Source organism: Mobula birostris, chromosome 4 (assembly GCF_030028105.1).
Source record: "Mobula birostris isolate sMobBir1 chromosome 4, sMobBir1.hap1, whole genome shotgun sequence".
Lineage (NCBI taxonomy): Eukaryota > Metazoa > Chordata > Chondrichthyes > Myliobatiformes > Myliobatidae > Mobula > Mobula birostris.
The window spans coordinates 136,008,937-136,032,196 of NC_092373.1; the positions used below are offsets into that span (position 1 = coordinate 136,008,937).

A 23,260-nucleotide genomic window follows, 5' to 3' on the forward strand; every position below is an offset into this window, starting at 1 on the left:
CACTGGTTACAGATTATTGCACCGTCTTTAAACCTTGCCGCTCATTGGTGAGGAGAGAAGATCGGAGGGACGTGGCAGGGGCGCTTTTACAGCTTCTCATCGAAGGCAGGAAGGAATCGATGCTGGGTAAAATCTTGGCTGAATTTTCCACGGATTTTCAGCGCAATAGAGCTTTAAAAAGCAGGACTTAAAGTAATTTATTCCCTTATTTTATCTAGTGTCTCGCGTCACGTTTTGAAGTCGCTCGCTTTTCTCAGTGAGAAGCCAAGCACACTTTCAGACTAACTGAATCTTAGCAGTACTCCATGAGAACCATATTGTAACTCCTTCATCCTAAATTATTTATTAAAATGTATCAGATTGATTTATATTAACAATGGAAAACCCTCCAAAACTCCCATATAAAAGTAAAGTCCTGCTAGAGTTGGTGAGATCACACCCATAAACAGTGGCGGCGCCAGAGATTTTTTCTTGCTGGTGCTACGGAGGGGCTGAATGATTCAGTGATGGTGCTGAGGGATGCACTGTATGGTAATATGTATTTGCAAGGCCAGACGCGTGGCGTTAAAAAGTCAATTTCAAGCATTATGTCCCTACTCTAAATGCCTCTGTTGATTCACAGGCAACAGCAATTGATAGATCAAATATAGAAGTGAACTGTTACAGTGTCAATGGCATCGGAGACAACCTAAGCTACACGGAGCATAAACAAAAAGAAAACAAACAAGAGCATCCGAGCAACAGCGGACAACGTGAATCACGCACCAATCCCGCAATCAGCGTCAAATGCGTGATTTTCAACTGAAAAACACAAAACGAACCCACTACTATTCGTATTACATAGACAGCAATGCCAAAAGATATACCGTTATTAACGTCAAATAAGGCAAACAACAGATGCAAGGCTTTACCAGGAGTTGGACAAATCAGACTCTGACCATGCAATACCTCAATTAATTCGGCTACTGAATTTAAAACAAAAATCAACAGAATCACTGCTTGGAAGTCTAAGCAAAACCAGTAGGCTTAATAGCAGTAAATGTAATAGTATAGGATTTGCAGGAAACATAAGGACTATGGGGTATCCACCACAAAATAATAATAATAATCAGCATTAGTCTTGGCCCAAATTTTTTAAAAATCAACTGCACTCACCATTAATGTTTTCAGAGAAGCACAATCCGTCTGTTGTTGTGATTGGTGGCGAAAGCATCGATGATTTTCTGGATGTCACTGTCCTTGCTTTTGTTTTATTTCCAGCAGACGCTGAATCTGATGTAGCTCTGCAGTCAGGTTCACTTCAGTCACTCCATAGTATTGGGTCATTGGCCAAAAACAATTCTTGTCTAGGAAGAACTTGTGTTTGGGACTCAATGCTGAGACTCCAGTCAGAACACCCCCAGTCTCAATTGAGAACCGTCTTTTCATTTCAGTCAGAAGTCTGTCTATAACCGGATAGAAACAGTGGTTGCGAAGGTCATCAGAGGATGTGACAGGTGTGCATTCAGTTTGGGCCTCAACAACAAAATCATGTAGGCGGCGGGGTGGCTGGGCCTGTCTCCTTTCATGTGTTCTGCTCTGTATACCGGCCTTGACGCACAGGTCCCTAGCTCTTGTCTGAATTTCACTCTTGATTCCTCTCCCCATTTTGCTCAGAGTGCATCGATAACAGACTGAGCCAATTCCACAGCAGATGAAAGCTCCAAACTGGGAGATTGTAGCTGGTCTGACATGAACTTGGTGATTCGGAATAAATCCTCAAACAGAGTGAGAAGTAAAGCAAACTGCTCATCAATCAGTCCATTTACAGCTCTGGCCTCCTGTTTTCCTCTGTGCATTTGGTTGACCCATAATATCCTGTAGTGTAGCTAGAATGGCAGGGAGTGATTTCCTTATAGCCCACAAAGCTGTATACTGCCATGCCCAGCATGTATCTGACAATTTCTTCAACTCCTCGGGCTGTGCAGTTGATTCCAGTTCTCTCTGTTTCTTCATGAAAAGATCATGGGCAACAGAGTTTGAAAAGAAGTCGTAAAGCAGCTGCACAGTTTCAAAAAACTCACCCGCTTGTGGTACATTGCTCACAACATCCACTAAAACAAGGTTAAGTCTGTGAGCATGGCAGTGTATATATAATGCCTGCGGGACCTCTTTCCTGAACCTCTCTTGTACCCCGTTATTGCACCCGGACATCACTGCCGCCCCATCATAACACTGACCTATACACGCGTTCTTATCAATAACACACTGGGCGAGTGTCTGTTCAATGCTTTTAATAAGCGACTCTGCGTCCAACCCTTCTGCTGGAGTGAAGTGCAAGAATTCTTCAAGCACTGTTTCGTCATTCAAATACCGCACCACCACCGATATTTTCTCCTTTTTACTCAAGTTTTTACTTTCATCCACTATGATGGCAAAATGCCCAGCCTCCTTGATTTCTGCACTTATTTGACGTCTGACCATATCTGCCATAATACCCATAATTTCATTTTGGATATCGTGATGGGTGTTTTTTGCATTTCCAGGATTGTCCTCTATTTTTTTAGCTACAGTCTTATCAAACTTCCCAGTTACACTGAGCAACTCTACAAAGTTTCCCCTATTGCCAGATCCATCATTCTCCCGGTGTCCTCGCCGGGCAATGCCTTGGCACGCAGTATAGCATAGAGACTCAGCTACTGCTCTCATATACTCACGATTTTCTTGGACAATCTTTGCATGTCCTTTGTCAAGCATATTCCCCAATCTTGAACGGTCTTGTTTTCTCAATCTGAATTCAGCCCATGCCTCCATCGCAAACTTATGAGCTGCACTTACATGGTGGGTTTTGAAAGCTGTTGTAGCTTTCCGCCAGTTGCGGTAACTGGTGACAGTGAAGGTAGACTCAGAATGGAACCCATGTCCTCCACACAGGAAATGCCTGCATGCGAAGCAGAATGTAGCATCTTTTGTGATTGAATATTCCAGCCAGGAGTACAGGTCAAACCAGCCACGAATAAAACTCCTTTGCTGATTGCCAAACTGTTGCGAAGGGTACTTTTTCAATGCTGGCCGACAGGGTCCTTCCTCAGGTTGCTGGCTAACATCGCTAACAGTATTCCCACTAACACTAAGAGCAGCTTCATCCAAGTTCTCTTCCGAATCCCACTCCATTTCTTGTTCCTCCTCTACTTCGCCCTCACACTCCTTCGTGAACTGCTGTCGTCCTCATCCCCACTTACTTCTTTCTGCATGTCACTTTCAATTAAGACATGCTTGGGCTGAGACACCACTGATTCCTCTGGATGAGGTTGTTTTCTGACTAAAAATCGATCCATTTTTCATGCCAGCCAAAATAATGCACGTGCCAGGTCGATGCTAGCTTGCAAAAGAACAATATGTGTGTGTGGCATCCGTTAGTCTCGCGAGACCATGGATCTGCGCCTGGATGTATACTATCAATCTCTCGCGTGAGTGAGAGTGAGTGACATCACTACCTTAAGTGATCTTAGATCAGCTTAACTGATCTGAGGACAGCAACGGCAAGACATTGACAACGAACGAATAAGCAGAAGTGTAGAGTAGATCTGACAGAGTTTATAACTTTATTGCTGCGTGGGTGCTATGGTAATTGGGGGCGCTGTTTCACTAGATCAACTGAAGAAACAAGCTGTATTCAAAACTATACAGAGAAAGCAAAGCAGCTGCAGTTAATTTCTTGGTGGTGCAATGGTGAGGCTATTGCAATTTCTGCTGGGGCTATAGCCCCAGCTAGCACCACCTTACCGCTGCCCCTGTCCATATAGTACCTCATACAATTTTGTTTAAAAAGGGTGTGTATTAGTGAAGGCTCCGAGAATCTTCAATGGATTTATCCCTAAATTGTAAGGTGCTGAGCCCCGACATCAGGAAATGGATTTAACTCCGGATGACCGAACACTTACAAAAACTGATGAAAATTTTTCTTCCAGCCTGCCATCAAGGCCTATAGTTTGGAATTGACCGAAAGACAAAGGAACAGTGCCGCATGGATACAGACTGCTCAGCCCACAATGGTGTGTAATGAACTTATTAAAATATTCATTTTAACTAATTTGCGTACACAATATCAATATCCCTCCACCCTGCATGTTCACGTACCTATCTAAGAATCTCTTTTATGCCTCTGTCATAAAATATTTATTTCCAGTATCATCCCGGATAGTGTATTCCAGACGCCCACTACACTCTAAACTTACCCTGTACATCTCCTTTGAACTTCCCCACTCCCATTTTAAATGAATGCCCTCTACTCTTGTACATTTTGACCATCTGAAAAAAAAAAGATACTGGCTGTCTATCTATGCTTCTCAAACTTCTGTTTGATTTTCCCTCAGCCTCTGCCACACAAGATAAAAGAACCCAAATTTGTCTAACTTCTCATTGCATATGCCTTCCAATCCAGGTTGCATCCTTCTTTTGCACCTTCCCCAAAGCCGCTACATCCTTCCAATAATAAGACACCAGAACTGTATGCATTATTCCGGATGTGGCCTAACCAGTGTTTTATTAAAGCTATAATTTCTTGAGTTTAATGCCTCAACTAATATAGATACACATGCCATGTGCCCTTTTTTTACCACCCTATCAATCTGTGTAGCCGCTTTCAGGAAGCCAATAATTTCGACCCCTAGATCCCTCTGCACAAAGCCAATGGATTTACAGCGAAGTTTGTGGATGAATCAGACAGGTGGAGGGGCAGGTGGTGTTGGGGAAACAGGGAGTCTGCAGAAGGATTTAGACAGATTAGGAGAATGAACAAAGAAGTGCCAGATGGAATGAAGTGTAGGGAAGTATATGGTCATGCACTTAGGTAGAACATAGGGACCTAATTAGGCCAGTTGGCCTATTGAGTTTGCTCTGCCATTCCATCATGGCTGATTTATCATCCCTCTCAACCCCATTATTCTGCTTTCTCCCCATAACTTTTGACATCCTTACTAATCAACAACCTGGCAACCTCCGCTTTAAATGTACCCAATATCTTGGCCTCCACAGCCATCTGTAGCAATGAATTCCACAGATTCACCATCTTCTGGCTAAAGACGATGGCCCTTGTCTCTGTTCTAAAGGGATGTCCTTTTCCTCTGATGCTGTGCTCTCTGGTCCTAGAAGGAATGAAGACATGGACTATTTTCTAAATGGGGAGTAAATTCAGAAATCAGAGCTGCAAAGGGACTTGGAACTCTTCATGCAGCATTACCTAAAGGTTAACTTGCAGGTTGAGTTGGTAGTAAGGAAGGCAAATTCAACGTTAGCATTCATTTTATGAAGACTCGAATATAAAAGCAAGGATGTAATGCAGAGGCTTTATAAGGCATTGGTCAGAACGCACTTGGAGTTTTGTAGGCAATTTTGGGCCTTTTATCTAAGAAAGGACATGATGGCATTGGAGAGGGGCCAGAGGTGGTTTATGAGAATGATCTCGGGAGTGAAAAGGTTAATGCATGAGGAGCATTTGAGGAGGCTCTGGGTCCGTACTTACTGGAGTTTAGAAGAATGATGTGGTTGTGGGGGGGGGGGGGCAGGAGGAATACTCATTCAAACCTATTGAATTGTCAGTACCTCCAGGTGAACTTTGTCTTTCTGTTCATTTTTCTCCTAGCCATCAGTGTGTTGTTTTGTATTGCCATTTGCCCTTGTTTGTTTTCATGCCCCATGTGCTCCTGCTCTACTCCAGCCCCTGTATTACTGAGTACTCCACCTCTCACCTGTTTCTCATTATTACCTGTTTTGCTGCCACTTCTGTCTCATTGTGCTCCATCTATCATCTGCCTCTCTGTTTATTGCTCGGTGTATTTTAGTCCTGTGTTTTCACTTGTTTGTTTGCCAGATTGTGCCAGTGAATTTTCCTGAGCCTTTCCAGCATTCGTATCTGTGCTCTGCCCGTCTGAATATTGACCCTGCCTGTTTCCCGATTCTGGTTTTTGGATTTCTCTGAATGTTTTGATCTCTGCCTGAACTTTGACACCAACTTGGTTTGCACCTCGGGATTTGTTACTCAATTAATATCACTGTGTGCACAGTACTGGGTCTGTGATTGGATCCCTGCTCTAGCACCCTGACATGAATATTGAAAGATCTAGATCATGTGTTCATGGAGAGGATGTTTCCGATAGAGGGGGAGTCTAGGAACAAAAGGCACAGCCTCAGAATAAAAAGACATCCCTTTAGAACAGAAATTAGGAGGAATTACTTTCGCCAGGTGGTGAATTGGTGGAATTCATGAACACTGTTACAGGTCTTGTCATTAATAATATATTGACACTTTATATTTGTTCTCCCAATGTGCAACACCTTACATTTGGCCAGATTAAACTGTTCCAAAATTCAAAGTAGCTTTATTTTCAAAGTATGCATATGTCACCTTTTACACTATGAAGGCCCCAATCTACACTGGGAAAATTGAAGTCACCCATGACAACAACCCTGTTGGTTCAACAACTTTTCCTAACTGCAATAATTGCAGATAACACAGTAACCCCTTTTCCCTGCAGCATGTCTGCAGAATTTCAGTAAACAGAATGTGCTGGTGACCTCTCCCCTGTCAAAACAACCTCCCTGTGAAAATTCATAACAAGGGGTAACTAAATCAAGCAATGCAAATTGATTTAATTTATAAGGAGTGAACTGGGCATAGAAGGAACAATCAAAAGGGAGAATGTGTGTCAATCCATTCAGTGTTGAATCTTTTGTATTGAAAAGGAGAGCTTTTCTGAGAGAATGCAAACCATGGCAACCTGCAAATAAACTGCAAACTGGGGCAGATTCCTTCCATTGGTCACCAGGGTGAGCTGTATTCAGAATGAAAGTTAAGGATATTTATGTGGGATTGAAAGTGCCATTAAAAGTTAAACACTACAAGATCATTAGATCTCTAAGATTGTAATAGTGCTCGGTATTTTGTTATTATTATATTCCATATAACTTTCACTCATTGAATTATTTTAGCTGTAATTTTAGTACTAATAAACTTTTGTTGAACTCTCCTGCATAAGGCCAGCCTGAACAAAGAAACTAAGGATACAGTGCTGCTAAAATGAGGAAAGGAGGAATGGATCTTGTCACGGTCACTGAAGTTTAGGAATGACGTGCCTTTATTGGAATATAAAATCTTGCAGAACATTTGCAATTAGATGCCAAAAGGATATTTCCTGTTCCCAGTTGAGCTCAACACCTTTGTTGTGCGATTTGAAAGGGAGAATAAAACTACACCTATGCAAATCCCTGCAGTGACCTGTCCTTAAGGCCAATGTCAGAACATCTTTCATGAAGGTAAACCCTCGCAAGGCGTCAGACCCTGATGCTATACCTGGTAGGGCACTGAAAGCCTGTGCCAACCAACTGGCAGGGGTGTTCAATCTCCACTGCTGCAGTCAGAGGTTCCCATCTGCTCCAGAAGGGCAACAATCACACCAGTGAGAAGAGCAGACTTAGCTGCCTCATTGACTATTGCCCAGTTGCAGTCACATCTACTGTTATGAAGGACTTTGAGAGGTTGGTCATGGCAGTTCTACAGCAGATGCAATCTCATTGGCTCTGGATCACCTGCACAATACATACATCAGGCTGATGTTTATTAATTACAGCTCAACATTCAACACCATCATACCCTCAGGAAATAATCAATAAAGCTCCAAAACGTGGGACTCTGTGCCTCTCTCTGCAACTCCCTCATCGGGAGAACAGGGACAGTCCAGATTGGAAACATTTCCCCCTTGCAGACAATCAACACTAGTGCACCTCAAGGATGCGTGCTTACTCCACTGCTCTCTTCTCTACACCCATGTCTGTGTGGCTAGGCAGAGTTCAAATGACATTTATAAATTTGCCAATGATACTATTGTCAGAATTTCAGATGGTGACAGATGGTGTACAGGACTGACAAATCAGCTGGTTGTGTGGTGTTGGATTCTGTTTGTTGATGACATCACTGTTGTAAGCAGAAACAAAGGTGGTGATGAATCAGCATATAGGAGGGAGATTGAAGATCTGGCTGAGTGGTGCCATTAACAGCAACCTCTTACTCAATGTCAGCAAGACTAAGGAACTGATTATAGACTTTAGAAGGAAACCAGAGGTCTATGAGCCTGTCTTCATCGGAGAATCAGAGGTGGGGAGGGTTAGCATCTTGAAATTCCTAGGTGTTATTTCGGAGGACAGTCCTGGGCCCAGCACGCAAGTGCAGTTACGAAGAATGCACGGCAGCACCTCTACTTTCTTAGGTGTTTGCATTGATTCCATGACATCTAAAACTTTGACATATTTCTTTAGATGTGTAGTGAAGAATATATTGACTGGATGCATCACAGCCTTGTATGGAAACACCAAAGCTGTTGAAAATAGAAAATCCGACAATAAGCAGTGGATATGGCCCAGTCCATCACAGGTAAAGCCCCGCCAACCATTCAGCACACCTACACGAAAATGCTGTTGCAGAAAAGCAACATCCATCATCACGGACCCCCACCACACAGGACGTGTTCTCTTCTCGCTGCTGCCATTAAAATGATACAGGAGCCTAGGACTCACACCACCAAGTTCAGGTACAGTTACTACCTCTCAACCATCAGGCTCTTGAACCAAAGGGGTTAACTTCATTTGCCCCATTATTGAAATGTTCACAACTGATACTCTTCATCTCATGTTCTCAATATTTATTGTTTATTATTATTAATTCTTCATTTTATATTTGCAGTTTGTTATCTGGTTGAACACCCTAGTTGGACGGTCTTTCATTGATTCTGTTATGGTTATTATTTTATAGATTTATTGAATATCCCTGCAAGAAAATGAATCTCAGCATTGTATGTGATAACCTGTATATACTTTGATAATAAATTTACTTTGAACTATTACCACTAGGAAGCATACTAGGCAGCTATATGCACATAAGAATGCTATAAAATGCAAGCAGATTGTTAATCTGCAAAGAAAATAATGTTTAGTCAATCTAATTAAAAAATCAGATTCAAAAGTGGTGTCGAAATAGCAGCCTTGCATTCAAAGTCATTCAGAACAAGGAAATGATTGTGGACTTCAGGAAGTGCAAATAAAGGGAACACACACCAGTCCTTGAGGGATTATTAGTAGAAAGGGTGAGCAGTTTCAAGATCCTGGGTGTCAACATCCCTGAAGATCTATCCTGAGCTCAACGTATTGATGCAATTACAAAGATGACACAGCAGCAGCTATACTTCATTATTAGTTTGAAGAAACTTGTCACCAAAGACTCTCACAAATTTCTACAGATGTACCATGGAGAACATGCTAAGTGGTTGCATCACTGTCTGGTATGAAGGGACTACATTATCAGAAAAAGCTGCAGAAAGTTGCAAACTCAGCCAGCTCCATCGTGGCCACTAGCCTCCCCAGCATTGAGATAATCTTCAAAGGCAATGCATCAAACAGGCAGTATTCGTCATTATTATTTTTATTTATTGAGATACAGAACTGAACAAGCCCCTCTGGTCCTTCAAGCTGTGCCACTCAGCAATCCCCCGATTTAATCTGAGCCTAATCACAGGACAATTTACAATGACCAATTAACCTACCAACCAGTACATCTTTGGACTGTGGAGGAAACCCACACATTCATGGGGAGAGAATATAAACTCCTTACAGGCAGCAGCAGGAATTGAACCCAGGTCATTGGTACTGTAAAGCACTGTTCTAACTGCAACATCATTGTGCCACACCACTAAGGGCACCCATCACATGCCCTCTTCTTATTGCCACCATCAAGGTGGTGATACAGGAGCCTGAAGATACACACTCATTGTTTCAGGAACAGCTTCTTCCCCTCTGCCATCAGGTTTCTAAATGGACAATGAACCCAAACACATTACTTCACTATTTTCCCTTTTGCTCTCTACATATACTACTTGTTAATTGCTATATTTTATATTGCAATTTAGATTTTTTAACTATGTACTGCACTGCAGTGCTGCCACAAAACAGCACATTTCATGACATATGCTAGTGATATTAAACCTAATTCTGAGGATCTTAGATACTTGGAGTCTTCTATTCTGGCAAGCTGTGAAGGTAGAATCATGGAAACATGTTGAAAACCTTGCATGAAAATACAGCTAGACCAACTGGTCGTTCCTACTTCTTCTGTTCTTTTGATTTTCCTAAATCTACTATGCCAAACACTGGTTTCAAATTTTAAATGCTGCATTTATGGAAGAGAACTAGATGAACATCATGTTTTTCTCCAGCTCAAATTGCTTTCAATGATTTCTACCTTACTCCAACTTAGGGTTGAAATAAAAATGTACCTACATTTGGGACAATTTATTCTAATCTTGCAATAAGCAATTTATCAGGTAGCTTAGTTACTGCAGCAACAGGTTACACTACCGATTGATCTACAACTGGTATTTCTGAAGCTTAATTTGTTAACATTTCACCAAAGGTGGAGTAGCAACGATCCATTCTTCCTAATCAATACAGTTTTCACTCTGATTTTAATTTGTATATCATTTTAAGGGAATCACAAAGATGGGCGGTTCACAATTGCAGCAACATAAATATTTATTGACAAGGCACATTTTCCCTCTCAGTACAAAGCATACATTTTATTTTGAAAGTAGTATTGGTGAAATCCAGTGTGGACCTTGCTTCATCTTGTTCCTTTGCTGGCTTGCATCTTTCAAGTAATTTGTTTTTGGTCCTAATCTTCACACTATAAAACAAAAATTACAACATTATTGTTTACAACATAAGTTTAGGCTGGAAATTGTTGATGCTCGTGTTGTTCTACTGAACATTGTGGACACAGTGCTGACATCAGAATGTGCGCTTGTGCGCTGCACCCAGCACATCCTTAAATGTACTGTTAACACAAACAACAGTTCACTGTACATTTCGATGTACATGTGATAAATCTGCACCACAACCATTTCGAGATTAAGCTGTTTTACAAACAAGCATGACTATATTTCACAAATATTTTGAATCAGTGATTATTTTTCATAAATGTGATTCATTACCTGTTAAATGTTAAGATTGCGATTTTACATCACTCTAGTTTCTTGGGATTGTTAACAGCAACATAATGGTACAGGACAACTAGGAGGAATAAAGACACTCCTAGCATGTTGGCAAAGATTGCCAGCTGTACGTCTGTGATCATCCTAAAAGAAAAATAAAAAAATACATTAGAAAAAATGTGAAGAGCACAGCTGTTGTGCAAAGTAAACTATTGTGAAATTGATGAACCTGCGCAATTCTGGAACCCATCAATAGATAACTCCAGATTCCAATCACAAAATATTTATCCATCAGTAATGCGAAGTGAAGCTTATTGTCATTTAACTACATACATGTTACAAAACCATATAATGTATATAAAAACGAGACGTTTCTCCGAACCAGGGCATAAAGCACAGTAGTACACCTAACACACAATAACTTATGAAGGATAAAATCTACAAACTCTGATGCAGTCTGTGTTATTTTACAACATTGAATCACAGTGGATTTAATTTGGCTTCTTTTAACACTGATCAACACAAAAAGACTTGTGTAAAAATGAAAATAGATCTCTGTGAAGAGATCTAAATTACAAATATACAACACAAAATAATTTATTGCATAAGTATTCACACTAAATCACTGGTGCAGTCAGTTGGTTTCAGAAGTCACATAATTAATTAAATGGAGATCACCATGTGCAGTCAAGATGTTTCAATTGATTGTAGTAAAAATCCACCTGTATCTATCTGGAAGGAACAACTGCTGGTAAGTCAGTATCTTGGTGAAAACTACACCATGAAGACAAAAGAATACTCCAAGCAACTCCATGAAAAGGTTATTGAAGTCAGGAGATAGATACAAGATGATTTCCAAGACAGTGAATATCCCTTGGAGTACAGTCAAGTCAATCATCAAATGGAAAGAATATGGCACAGCTGGACAGCAGGACTACCTCAAAAACTGAGTGACTGTGGAAGAAGGGGACTAGTGAGGGAGGCCACCAGAGACCTATGACAACTCTGGAGGAGTTACAAGCTTCAGTGCTAAGATGGGAGAGACTGCGCATAAACTGTTGCGTGGGTGCTTCACTAGTCGCAGCTTTAGGTAGGTAGATATACTTTATTAATCCCGAGGGAAATTTGGTTTTGTTACAGCCGCACCAACCAAGAATAGAGTGTAAGTATAGCAATACAAAAAACCCCAACAATCAAACACCAAAATGCAAAACTATGCCAGATGGAAAATAAGTCCAGGACCAGTCTATTGGCTCAGGGTATCTGACCCTCCACGGGAGGAGCTGCACGTTCGATGGCCACAGGCAGGAACGACCTCCCATGCCGCCCAGTGTTGTATCACGGTGGAATGTGGCCGAAGTCCAACAGTAAAAAGTTCAATATCCGGTCTACAAACACGTTCCTCGATCGTAATATGACCCGGATTGCACCATCTGTTGTTAACCAGATCAGTAAGCACCCAACTCCTTTACGCTTACCGCTCTCAGTGCACCTCTGGTCACTTCCACTCACATGAAATCTTGGATAGAGTTTGCCAGAAGGCATGTGGGACACTCTGAAGTCAGCTGGAAGGAGGTTCTATGGTCTGATGAAAGCAAAATTGAGCTTTTTGGCTATCAGACTAAACACTATGTTTGGCATAAGCCAAACACCCGACTTCAACAAAATATGCCATCCCTGCTGTGAAGCATGGTGGTGGCTGCATCATGTTGTGGGGATGCTTCACTGCAGCAGGCCCCGGAAGGCTTGTAAAGGTAGAGGGTAAAATAAATGCAACAAAATACAGGGAATTCCTGGAGGAAAAACTAATGCAGTCTGTAAGAGAACTGTGACTTGGAAGAAGATTTGTTTTCCCGCAAGACAATGATTCCTAGCATAAAGCCGAAGCTACACAAAAATAGCTTAAAAACAAAGTCAATCTTCTGGAATGGCCAAGTCAGAGTCCAGACTTCAATCCAACTGACTTGAAAAGGGCTGTTCACTCACAATCCCCATGCAATCTGACAGAGTTTGAGCAGTTTTGCAAAGAAGAATGAGGAAAAATTGCAGTGTCCAGATGTGCAAAGCTGATAGAGATCTATCCACACAGAATCAAGGCTGTAACTACTGTCAAAGGTGCATTTCTACTAAATTATAACTTGAAGGGGGTGAGTAATTATGTAATCAATTACTTTGCTTAATAATTGTAATAAATTTAGACCAATTTGTAGAAATTTTGTTTTCACTTTGGTATGAAAGAGTTTTCCATTGATCAATGTCAAAAAAAGCTAAATTAAATCCACCATGATTCAATGTTGTAAAACATTAAAACACGAAAACTTCTAAAAGGGGATGAATACTTTTTATAGGCACTGTTGCTAAAGATTTGGCTTCTACTGCCCTTGGTGACAGAGGATTCCAAATTCATTACCCTATCTTGTACAACAATTCCCACACAGGAGCATGATGACTAGAAGTGATTGCAATATGGAATTTCTTTCCAAACATTAAATAATTCATTTCCAGTCATAACTATAGTTATGTACACATCCATAGAGACTACCCTACAGAAACAAAGAATTACTAATATTTAGGATTCAAGTCAGAAAACTACACCACAGAAACAGGCCCTTTGGCCCATCTAATCCATGCCGATCAATTTAAACTGTCTAGGTCCCATTGATCCGCACCAGAACCACAGCCCACCATATCCCTACTATCCATGTACCCATCTAAACTCTTAGCAATGTCCATGTTTACATTTGATTATCATTCAACTGTACATGAATACAGCCTAATGAAACAGCGTTCCTCCAGAGCCAAGGTACAAAATGTAGTACTAACAATCATACACAGCACATGTAGCACACAGTCACAAAGAATATATAGTCCAAGTTCCTGCCATCATGGGTGGAGCTAAGGAGACAATGGTGCCTAACAGCGACTCCTTTGCTCGCATCTTCAGAAATATCTCTATTTTTCCCTTTCAGGGTTCTTTTGAAGACCCTGACCTGGAGTTACACGCTGACTTCGATTCTTTGTGGGAATGGGACCCGCTCTCAGCGTCTTACAAATGGCCAATATTCGATATAGCCTAGAAGATTAGCTCGCCTTCAGAGTTCCGGGATCTCATGGCTCCGGAGGCTGGGCAGACTCGTGGTTGGTGCCTCTGCAGGGAATCCGTGTGTCATGGGAGACGGAAGATCAAAAGCAGCAAGCTGGCTGTGTGCCCAGAGACCCGAGTTCTTTGGACACAGAGCTCGGAAAAAGTGATGCAACGGACTTTTAACATCACAAATAAGCGAGTTATAAATTTACTGTGTGAACGAGTAATCTTTGGGGTACTGCAAGTCTGTGTCTTCATTAATGCGTGGGAGGGGGGAGCGGGGGGGACTTTGGGGTTCTAACATTTAACTGTCATTTATTCTTTGGGGCACTCCTCTGTTTTTGTGGATGGTTGCGAAGAAAAAGCATTTCAGGATGTGTATCATATACATTTCTGATATTAAATGTACCTTTGAAACCGTGAAGGTTGTTGGCAAGAGCAAGCCTGTAGCAGTCTGTAGATGAACACAATCCTACTTGGCTTTCACCAAGCAAACCCTGGAGACCAGCATCGACACCAGCATGGAAACTGTGCCACACTGCCTCTGGCACTGACTCCAATGCCTCTCTCCTGGGCAGCCGCAAACATACGACACCGCGGCATGGAGCCGAGTCCACATTACAACCGAGACTACACAGCTTCCCCGCCTTCGGTCTCCCCAGTGAACCAGACTCCCAGCATTCCACATTACCAATGTCCAAGAAGGTCTTGGGATCACAAAAAAAAAGTCTAAGATATTCACTTGACTGCACACGGCCTTCATGTACCGAATCCGACGTCTTTCTGTGGCAGGCAGCAATACAATCTGTACCAAGTCCAGCTCCCCCGCCGATGAGGAGATCACTGATGGGGGTAGACTTGCATTACTTGAACTTCTTAATGCTCAGCAGGGTCTTGCAATAGTAAAATAGTTTTAAAAAAAGGCAGTTGCGCTTTTGGCGGCCCTGTAAAGGCTGCTGGATCCAAGCACCCGCCATCTTACTGAAGTTCCGGAAGTCAACAAAGCAAAATCTCTGAATGATTAAATGCAGTAAATCAGTTAAGAAGGGCTATAAATAAAGGTTTAACAAGTGATATGGCTGAAAGTCTAAAAGGAAAATAGTATTAATGGTTCTAGTTCACATGCAAAGTTAAAATTAGCAGGAATTTATATACCTTGTGACTCAATTAAAAATATTACTGAAGACAGATCATTAACTTTCCCAAAGTTCAATCATTTAATACAATAAATGTCAAGGTGTAATCTACTAACCCACCTTTACAATCCACGTATTACCCACAGTCTTGCAAAATTCAATCAACCCAGACTCCAGTTTTAAGAGAGGGAGGGAGAGGGAGGAGGATGGCATTTCCTTTTATTATTCCTCTCTATTGTGAATTCTTTCATAAGAATATTGTTTTATCTAATTTATCATATTATATTATTTTGCATGCATACATATTTTTTGAAGTCCAGAGAATATAAACCAGGTTCAAAGAATGCATCTTCATAATTTATGGTCTTATGGTCTAAATTTAACTCTGGTACAATTGTGATGAATCCAAGTCAAATGCTCCCTTCCTGTGATATGCCCAAAGCTCAAAATACTGCTTAAAATTTAGCATAAATCACCGAAGCAACACTCTCTAAACGCAAGAGATTTAGCGGATGTTGGCAATCCGGAGGAACACGCAGAAAGTGCTGGAGCAACTCAACAGGTCAGACAGCCTCTATGAAGAGGAATTAACAGTTGAAGCTTCAGGCCAAGACCTTTCAGTGGAACGACTCTGTAAGTTTTAGTAAGATATAAGAAATGTAGCCTGTTTGATTACTTCTTAGTATTTCAGTATTCCCTGTAGGTGTGTAAAAAAAACCTGCTAGACTACCAAAATATTCAAATACATAATTACACATTTAATACCTTAAAATCAAGAATTTGACCAGTATGTTCAAAGATCGCACAATTATACTTTCCAGGAAAAAAAGGACCAAGAAAATGACGATGAATTAACACCTAGTAACAACATTTAATCCATCTATTAGCAAATCCTTTCCTTCCCCTTACGTCAACGCACATCAAACGACCCTGCTTCATGTAAACGGCCTAGTTAAACTTATCTGGCTATGCCACAAAAATACACTTGTAAGTAACTTATTTGCTGCTACGTGCATAGACCACACAATCCTGTCAAGACCCCAGAAACGGATTTACCTCTCAGAGGGGGATTTAATCTACCACACGCCACTTGGTCGCCTATTTTCGAGCCACGTCTCCTCCGCGCAAAGCCCGGGTACACGTCGCGCACTCGAGCATGCGCGGTAAGCGCTGCGCCGGCGTCCGTCACATGCTGGCAGGGCGGGCGGGAGAAGGCGCCGGAGGCCGCCTGTCGCGTAGCGAGTGGGAGTTCTTTTTTGGGGGGGGTGTGGGAACTTCATAACGACTGAATAGACGTGTTTTCCATGTGATAAAAAAAAGACTTTACATTGAACCACCGGGGCTATGGTATTTTGTCAATTAATGTGCTGGTAGATCTAATATAAGGGCAGAAGCGAGGGTGTCGTATAGATGCATTGGTGGTTCAGTGGTAGAATTCTCGCCTGCCACGCGGGAGGCCCGGGTTCGATTCCCGGCCAATGCAATCGCAAACTTTTTAATCCGTCTGCAAAGGTGAATAAACCCTAATTTTTATCCCGCTTCTCCTCAGTTCGCATTCTTTAAACATATAGTACTGTATAGCAAGTGGCCATGCAGGTACTTATAAAAGTCTGCGCCGTCTCATTCCGTGAGTTCCAGAGCCCCCTACCGCGCCGAGAAATGGAACTAGAAGCAGGACAAATCAACTTGACTGATTTGGGTCATTTGAGGTATTTCAGGAGGAGGTTGGTATTCTGCTTTTTTTTGAAAGATCAAGGACGTCAGGGTTAAGGGGAATCGGCAGAGAGGTGGAGTTGAGAGTAGATCATCTATGTTCATGTTTCATAAGGCCATAAGATAGGCACGAATTAAGCCATTCAGCCCATCAAGCCTGTCCTGTCGTTCAATCATGGTTGACTTATATTCTCTCTCAATAATTAAGAATATTATCACTGCCAGTATTTTTCCATTTGTGGGAATATTTTATAACATCTTTCAGCATATCCATTGTAACTTCAGGTATTTGCATTTCTTCAATCATGCCTGTGTTTTCTTTTTCCTCCCTAATCTAACTGGCTTCTTCATTGTGTGTCACCCTGTTTGACCAGATACTGTACTAGACCAAACGTTCATTATCTCTGTGTTTGATGGTAATTCTGTGCTAGGGTTGGTGACATTTTGGTACATTGAATTTAGCTTCAATGTCCTGAATAAACCTTTTTCATTGTTTCTGAACTGATAATAATGTTTTCTTTGGCAAAAGGGATATGAGAGGATCATGGGACGGGAGGCCTAGGGAGAAAGAAAGGGGGAGGGGGAAAAGCCCAGAGGATGGGCAAGGAGTACAGTGAGAGGGACTGAGGGAGAAAAAGGAGAGAGAGAGAAAGAATACATATATATAATAAATAAATAACGGATGGGGTACAAGGGGGAAGTGGGGCATTAACGGAAGTTAGAGAAGTCAATGTTCATGCCATCATGTTGGAGGCTACCCAGACGGAATATAAGGTGTTGTCCTCCAACCTGAGTGTGGCTTCATCTTTACAGTAGAGGAGGCAGTGCATAGACATATCAGAATGGGAATGGGATGTGGAATTAAAATATGTGGCCACTGGGAGACCCTGCTTTCTGTGGCGGACAGAGCGTAGGTGTTCAGCGAAACGGTCTCCCAGTCTGTGTCGGGTCGCCACCTCCCCCTCGTACCCCATCCGTTATTTATTTATTTATTATATATATGTATTCTTTTTCTCTCTCGATCCTTTTTCTCCCTCTGTCCCTCTCACTATACTCCTTGCCCATCCTCTGGGCTCCCCCCTTTTCTTTCTCCCTAGGCCTCCCATCCCATGATCCTCTCATATCCCTTTTGCCAATCAACTGTCCAGCTCTTGGCTCCATCCCTCCCCCTCCTGTCTTCTCCTATCATTTTGGATCTCCCCCTCCCCCTTCCACTTTCAAATCTCTTACTAGCTCTTCTTTCAGTTAGACCTGATGAAGGGTCTCGGCCCGAAACGTTGACTGTACCTCTTCCTAGAGATGCTGCCTGGCCTGCTGCGTACACTAGCAACTTTAATGTGTGTTGCTTGAAATTCCAGCATCTGCAGATTTCCGTGTGTTTGTGATAATGTTTTCTTCGTCTAGTGCATTTCATATACCTATTTAGTCTGGCTTTGTATGCACCAGCTTTTGGACCTTATATTTCTCTAGCTTTTCTTTTAACTTTCTTGCTCAGGTTATGCATTTTATAGTCCATTAGGTGGACTATTTCCGCTCTTAAGATTTAAATTTTGATTTTTAATCTCTTCTGTCATTTTGGTGATCTCACTTCATTACTCCATTTTGACTTTCTATTAATGAGTGCCTCTATTTTGGAGTCATTGCATTGTGCTGCCATTAATATTGCTCAGTATGTTACTGTGTGTAGTTCTTCAAATGTTTCAAGTTTTCCTAAATGTTATGATAATATAATATTGTTTTAGAGTATTAGCAATTTTTGCAAATTATTATTATTTCTTTTTTTCTCTTTCCTTAAGTACTTGCACTGTCTTTTTTTTTGTACATTGGTTGTTGTTCATCCTGTGGGCTGTGGTCTTTCATTGATTCTATTGTGTTTCTGTGATTACTATGATTGCCTGCAAAAAAATGAATCTCAGGGTTATATATAGTGACATATATGTACTCTGAAAATAAGTTTACTTAGAGCTTTGAACTACCAACTAAAACTGCAAGTTAACCTTGAGGGAATCTTAAACTAGGGCTCCCAAGTCCCTTTGCACCTTCATTTTTTTGAATTCTCTCCCATCTAGTGTATGTTTTTATTCCTTCTACCAATGTATACCTACCAGCATTGTATTCCATCTGCTACTTTGCCCATTCTCCTAATTTGTCCAAGTCATTCTGCAGACTCCCTGCCTCCTTAACACTACTTGCCTCTCCACCTTTCTTTGTATCATTCGTAAACTTGACGTTGATAGGCCAGATGGCCTTTGCCTGCTCCCGTTTTTTGTTTTCTTGTGTTGACCTTGACCAAACCAATCTATCAGTGGCAGATGTATCTGTCCGTAACAGTCTTTGTGGAAATCAAAGTCCACACAAAGTCATTACAGGGTAACATAACATAGAGTGGACTCAGAATTGACCTCGCAGGTCAGATCTGGGTATTCAGGTATCTGTAACCTCATGGCTTAGCATATCTTTATTACTAACCTAAAGGATCAGCCCTCATTCAATGAGGAGTGAGGAAAGGCACGCAGAGAACAGATATATCCTGTGAAACTGTAACTCGGAGTAACAATAACACAAAAGAGATTCTGCAGATGTTGGAAATCTGGAGTAACACACACAAGATGCTGGAGGAACTCAGCAGGTTAGACAGCATCTATGGAAGAGAGTAAACAATAGGTTCAGAGGGTACATTTAATGTCAGAGAAAGGTATACGGTTGATGTTTCAGGCTGAAACTTCTTTGGGACTGGAAAAGGAGGAGGAAGAAGACAGAATAAGGAGGTGGGGGGAGGAGAAAGAGTACAAGCTAGAAGGTGATAGGTGAAGCGCAATGCACACTAAATTCTGGAGGAACACAGGAGGTCAGGTGGCATTATGGAAGTGAATAAACAGTTGATATTTCGAGGCTGAGGCCCTTCATTAGGACTGGTGATAGGTGAAGCCAGGTGGGTAGGGGAAGTGGGATGACATAAGAAGCTGGGGTTAATAGGTGGAAAGATAAAGGGCTGAAGAAGAAGGAATCTGATAGAAAAGGAAAGTGGTCCATGGGAAAAAGGGAAAGAGGAGGGCCCCCATTGGGAGGTGATAGGCAGGTGAGAAGAAGAGAAGATGTATGAGGGAAGCCAGAATGTGGAATGGAAGAAGGGGGAGGGGGTCAAATTACCAGACGTTAGAGAAATCGATGTGTGCTACCAAGTTTAATGCCTTGGTTAAGATCTCTACTGCTATACTGTAGGTATTTCATTTTAGCGGTTTCTGCAAAAGCACTGTGTCCTGCTCGTAGAATGTTTTGGCTTTGGCTAAAGATAAAAAGCCCTGCTATTCAATTTAGGAATATTGTGTCAGCCAATCAGGATGGAGAAGTCGGGAGAAAGTTCTAGAAAGAGCGGGGCCGAGAGAGATTTGTGACGGACAGTAGTCTGGTTCGGGGTCTTTTGGCGGGAGCTGTGGAGAGGACCGGGGGCGGGGGGGGGGGAAGATGCCTCCGAATGTTGTGGGAAAGTGAGCCGCCATTGCGCAAAGTGCTTTGTGCAGATGAATGGATCAAGGAGGAAGTGCCAATACTCCCGAGAGACAGCCAGTTTCTTCTAGTTGGATTTCAAGCGAAGTTCAGTCTGTGATGTGTGCTTCCACGCAGACCGTGGATCCAGCATGTGAGTATACGACAAGACCAGGACGTGCTTGAACTTAATGTGCACATTGGGCTGGTTTAACTGTACTGGGCTCTTTTTTTTCCTTTTCTCTTTCCTACTAACTGTTGCTGAAATAAAGCTGAAATTTGTAAATATGCTTTGTTTATAATTTTTTGCAGTGTACGATCTGTTACTTCTTGTTGACTGACAATCGTGTGTGGGCAGCATTTACATGGCATTTGCTCAAATCAAGGTTTCTTTAATTGGACCATCACAACGTTCCTGTTTGGTTACCGGCCCTAGATGTATATTGTTTATAAAAGTTGGCCTTCTCATTGCTGAGTCATGTGGCTATTAGCAGAGTTGGCTAGTGAACCAAGTTTGCTTTTGAGCCCGGTGCGGGTCTGCACAAGTTTGAGGCTACTCAGGCAGAATATGAGGTTTTGCTCCTCCAACCTGAGAGTAGCCTCATCATGGTAGTAGAGGAGGTCATGGAGCGACAAGTCAGAATATGAATGTAAACTTGAAGTAAAATGGTTGACCACCAAGAAATCCGGCTAGATGTGGATAGAGCAATGGTGCTCGACTAAGCGGCCCCCTAATTTACGTAAGGTCTCACTGTTGTAGAGAAGGCCCCATCAGGCACCTCAGATGCAGTAGACAACTTCAACAAACTTACATGTGAGGTGTTGCCTCACCTGGAAAGACTGCTTAGGGCCCTGAATGAAGATGAGGGAGAAAATGAATTGACAGGTGTAGCACTTTTTCCGCTTGCTGGGGTAAATACCTGGATGGAGATTAGTGAAGAGGGATGAATGGAAAAGGAAATCACGGAGAGAGCAACCCCTGCAGAAAAGCAGAGATTGGAAGAGGGGTAGAGGTGAAGATATGTTTGGAGATAGGATCCCGTTGAAGATGGCAAAAGTTGTGGAGAATGATGTGCTGGATTTAGAGTCTCAAGGAGTGGTAGGTATAGACAAGAGGAATTCTATTCCTCTTAAGGGAGTGGGAAGATGGGGTGAGGGTGGATATCTGGGATACGGAGGAGATGAGATTGAGGGCAGTAGTAATGATGGAGGACATCCTGTGCTTTGAAATAGGATATCTCTGATGTTCTGGAAGAGTAAGCCTCATCCTGGCATCAGATGCAGCAGGTGCCCTTGGATTTGGAGAAAGTGGGAGGAGCCAAAAGAGATTATTGAGTCTGAGGATCAGTTCTGCCATATTGAGGAGGGTGATGGTGGAGAGGAACTGGTTAGGTCTATTGTCAAGAAAGGAGCAGAGGGCTTTCAGGCCTTTTTGATGGGAGATAGAAGTGTATAGGGATTTGGGCATCCGTGGTGAAAATGAGGTGATCAGGGTCAGGGAACTGAAAGGTGTTGAAGAGACCTTGAGCACGTAAAGTGTCGCAGATGTACTGTAGATGGGAAGGGGCTGAACCAAGGGGGATAACATGGAGTCGCAGTATGTGGACACAAGTTCAGTGGGGCAGGAACAGGCAGAAACAGTGGGCCTACTCGGACATTCGGGTTTGTGGATCTTGGTTGTTGTTCTTTTTCGCGCCCTGTGGGGCGGCATTTTTGCCTTTTCCATAGTATTTGACTGTTTGTTTTAATGAGGCTGAGTTGCTGGCTCGATGCTCGATGCTCAATGTGGATCTTGGTAGGAGGTAGAAATGAGCATTGTGCGGTAAGGAAACTATGAGCTTGGTGGCAGTGGATGGGAGTTCTCCAGAGTTGATGAGGTTGGTGATGGTGCAGGAGCCAGATGATCCTCAGCAATAGAAACATAGAAAATAGGTGCAGGAGTAGGCCATTCGGCCCTTCGAGCCTGCACCACCATTCAGTATGATCATGGCTGATCATCCAACTCAGAACCCTGTACCAGCCTTCCCTCCATACCCCCTAATCCCTTTAGCCACAAGGGCCATATCTAACTCCCTCTTAAATATAGCCAATGAACTGGCCTCAACTGTTTCCTGTGGCAGAAAATTCCACAGATTCACCACTCCCTGTGTGACGAAGTTTTTCTAATCTCGGTCCTAAAAGGCTTCCCCTTTATCCAATGAGTATAAGCCTAGTCGATCCAGTCTTTCATCATATGAAAGTCCTGCCATCCCAGGAATCAATCTGGTGAACCTTCTTTGTACTCTCTCTATGGCAAGGATGTCTTTCCTCAGATTAGGGGACCAAAACTGCACACAATACTCCAGGTGTAGTCTCACCAAGGCCTTGTACAACTGCAGTAGTACCTCCCTGCTCCTGTATTTGAATCCTGTTGCTATGAACGCCAGCATACCGTTCGCCTTTTTCACTGCCTGCTGTACCTGCATGCCCACTTTCAATGACTGGTGTACAATGACACCCAGGTCTCGTTGCACCTCCCCTTTTCCTAATCAGCCACCATTCAAATAGTAATCTGTTTTCCTGTTTTTGCCACCAAAGTGGATAACCTCACATTTATCCACATTAAATTGCATCTGCCATGAATTTGCCCACTCACCTAACCTATCCAAGCCACCCTGCATCCTCTTAGCATCCTCCTCACAGCTAACACTGCCACCCAGCTTCTTATCATCCGCAAACTTGGAGATGCTGCATTTAATTCCCTCATCTAAGTCATTAATATATATTGTAAACAACTGGGGTCCCAGCACTGAGCCTTGCGGTACCCCACTAGTCACTGCTTGCCA

General features: G+C 42.4%; 1 protein-coding gene, 1 long non-coding RNA gene and 1 other non-coding gene across 4 annotated transcripts; 2 read left to right on the forward strand and 1 right to left on the reverse strand.

The window, feature by feature from the left end:
- The first annotated feature begins 46 nt into the window (after positions 1–46).
- LOC140196618 (uncharacterized) lies at positions 47–14,369 on the forward strand. Of its 2 annotated transcripts, none has more exons than XR_011885764.1 (4): positions 47–126; positions 3,951–4,034; positions 8,293–8,564; positions 13,985–14,369. It is a non-coding gene; the product is annotated as an uncharacterized lncRNA (long non-coding RNA). The 2 variants fall into 2 exon arrangements; XR_011885765.1 differs by having other exon boundaries at positions 105–192.
- On the reverse strand, positions 10,533–16,400 carry ost4 (oligosaccharyltransferase complex subunit 4 (non-catalytic)). The gene is made up of 3 exons (XM_072256105.1): positions 16,293–16,400; positions 11,016–11,159; positions 10,533–10,708 (listed from the first exon to the last, which is right to left on the reverse strand). Exon 2 carries the CDS (start codon positions 11,156–11,158, stop codon positions 11,045–11,047), a length of 114 nt encoding a protein of 37 aa, XP_072112206.1. The 5' UTR covers position 11,159; positions 16,293–16,400; the 3' UTR covers positions 10,533–10,708; positions 11,016–11,044.
- Positions 16,401–16,648: 248 nt separating this feature from the next.
- Positions 16,649–16,719, forward strand: trnag-gcc (transfer RNA glycine (anticodon GCC)). Its single transcript has one exon. It is a non-coding gene; the product is annotated as a tRNA-Gly (tRNA).
- Positions 16,720–23,260: the final 6,541 nt, after the last annotated feature.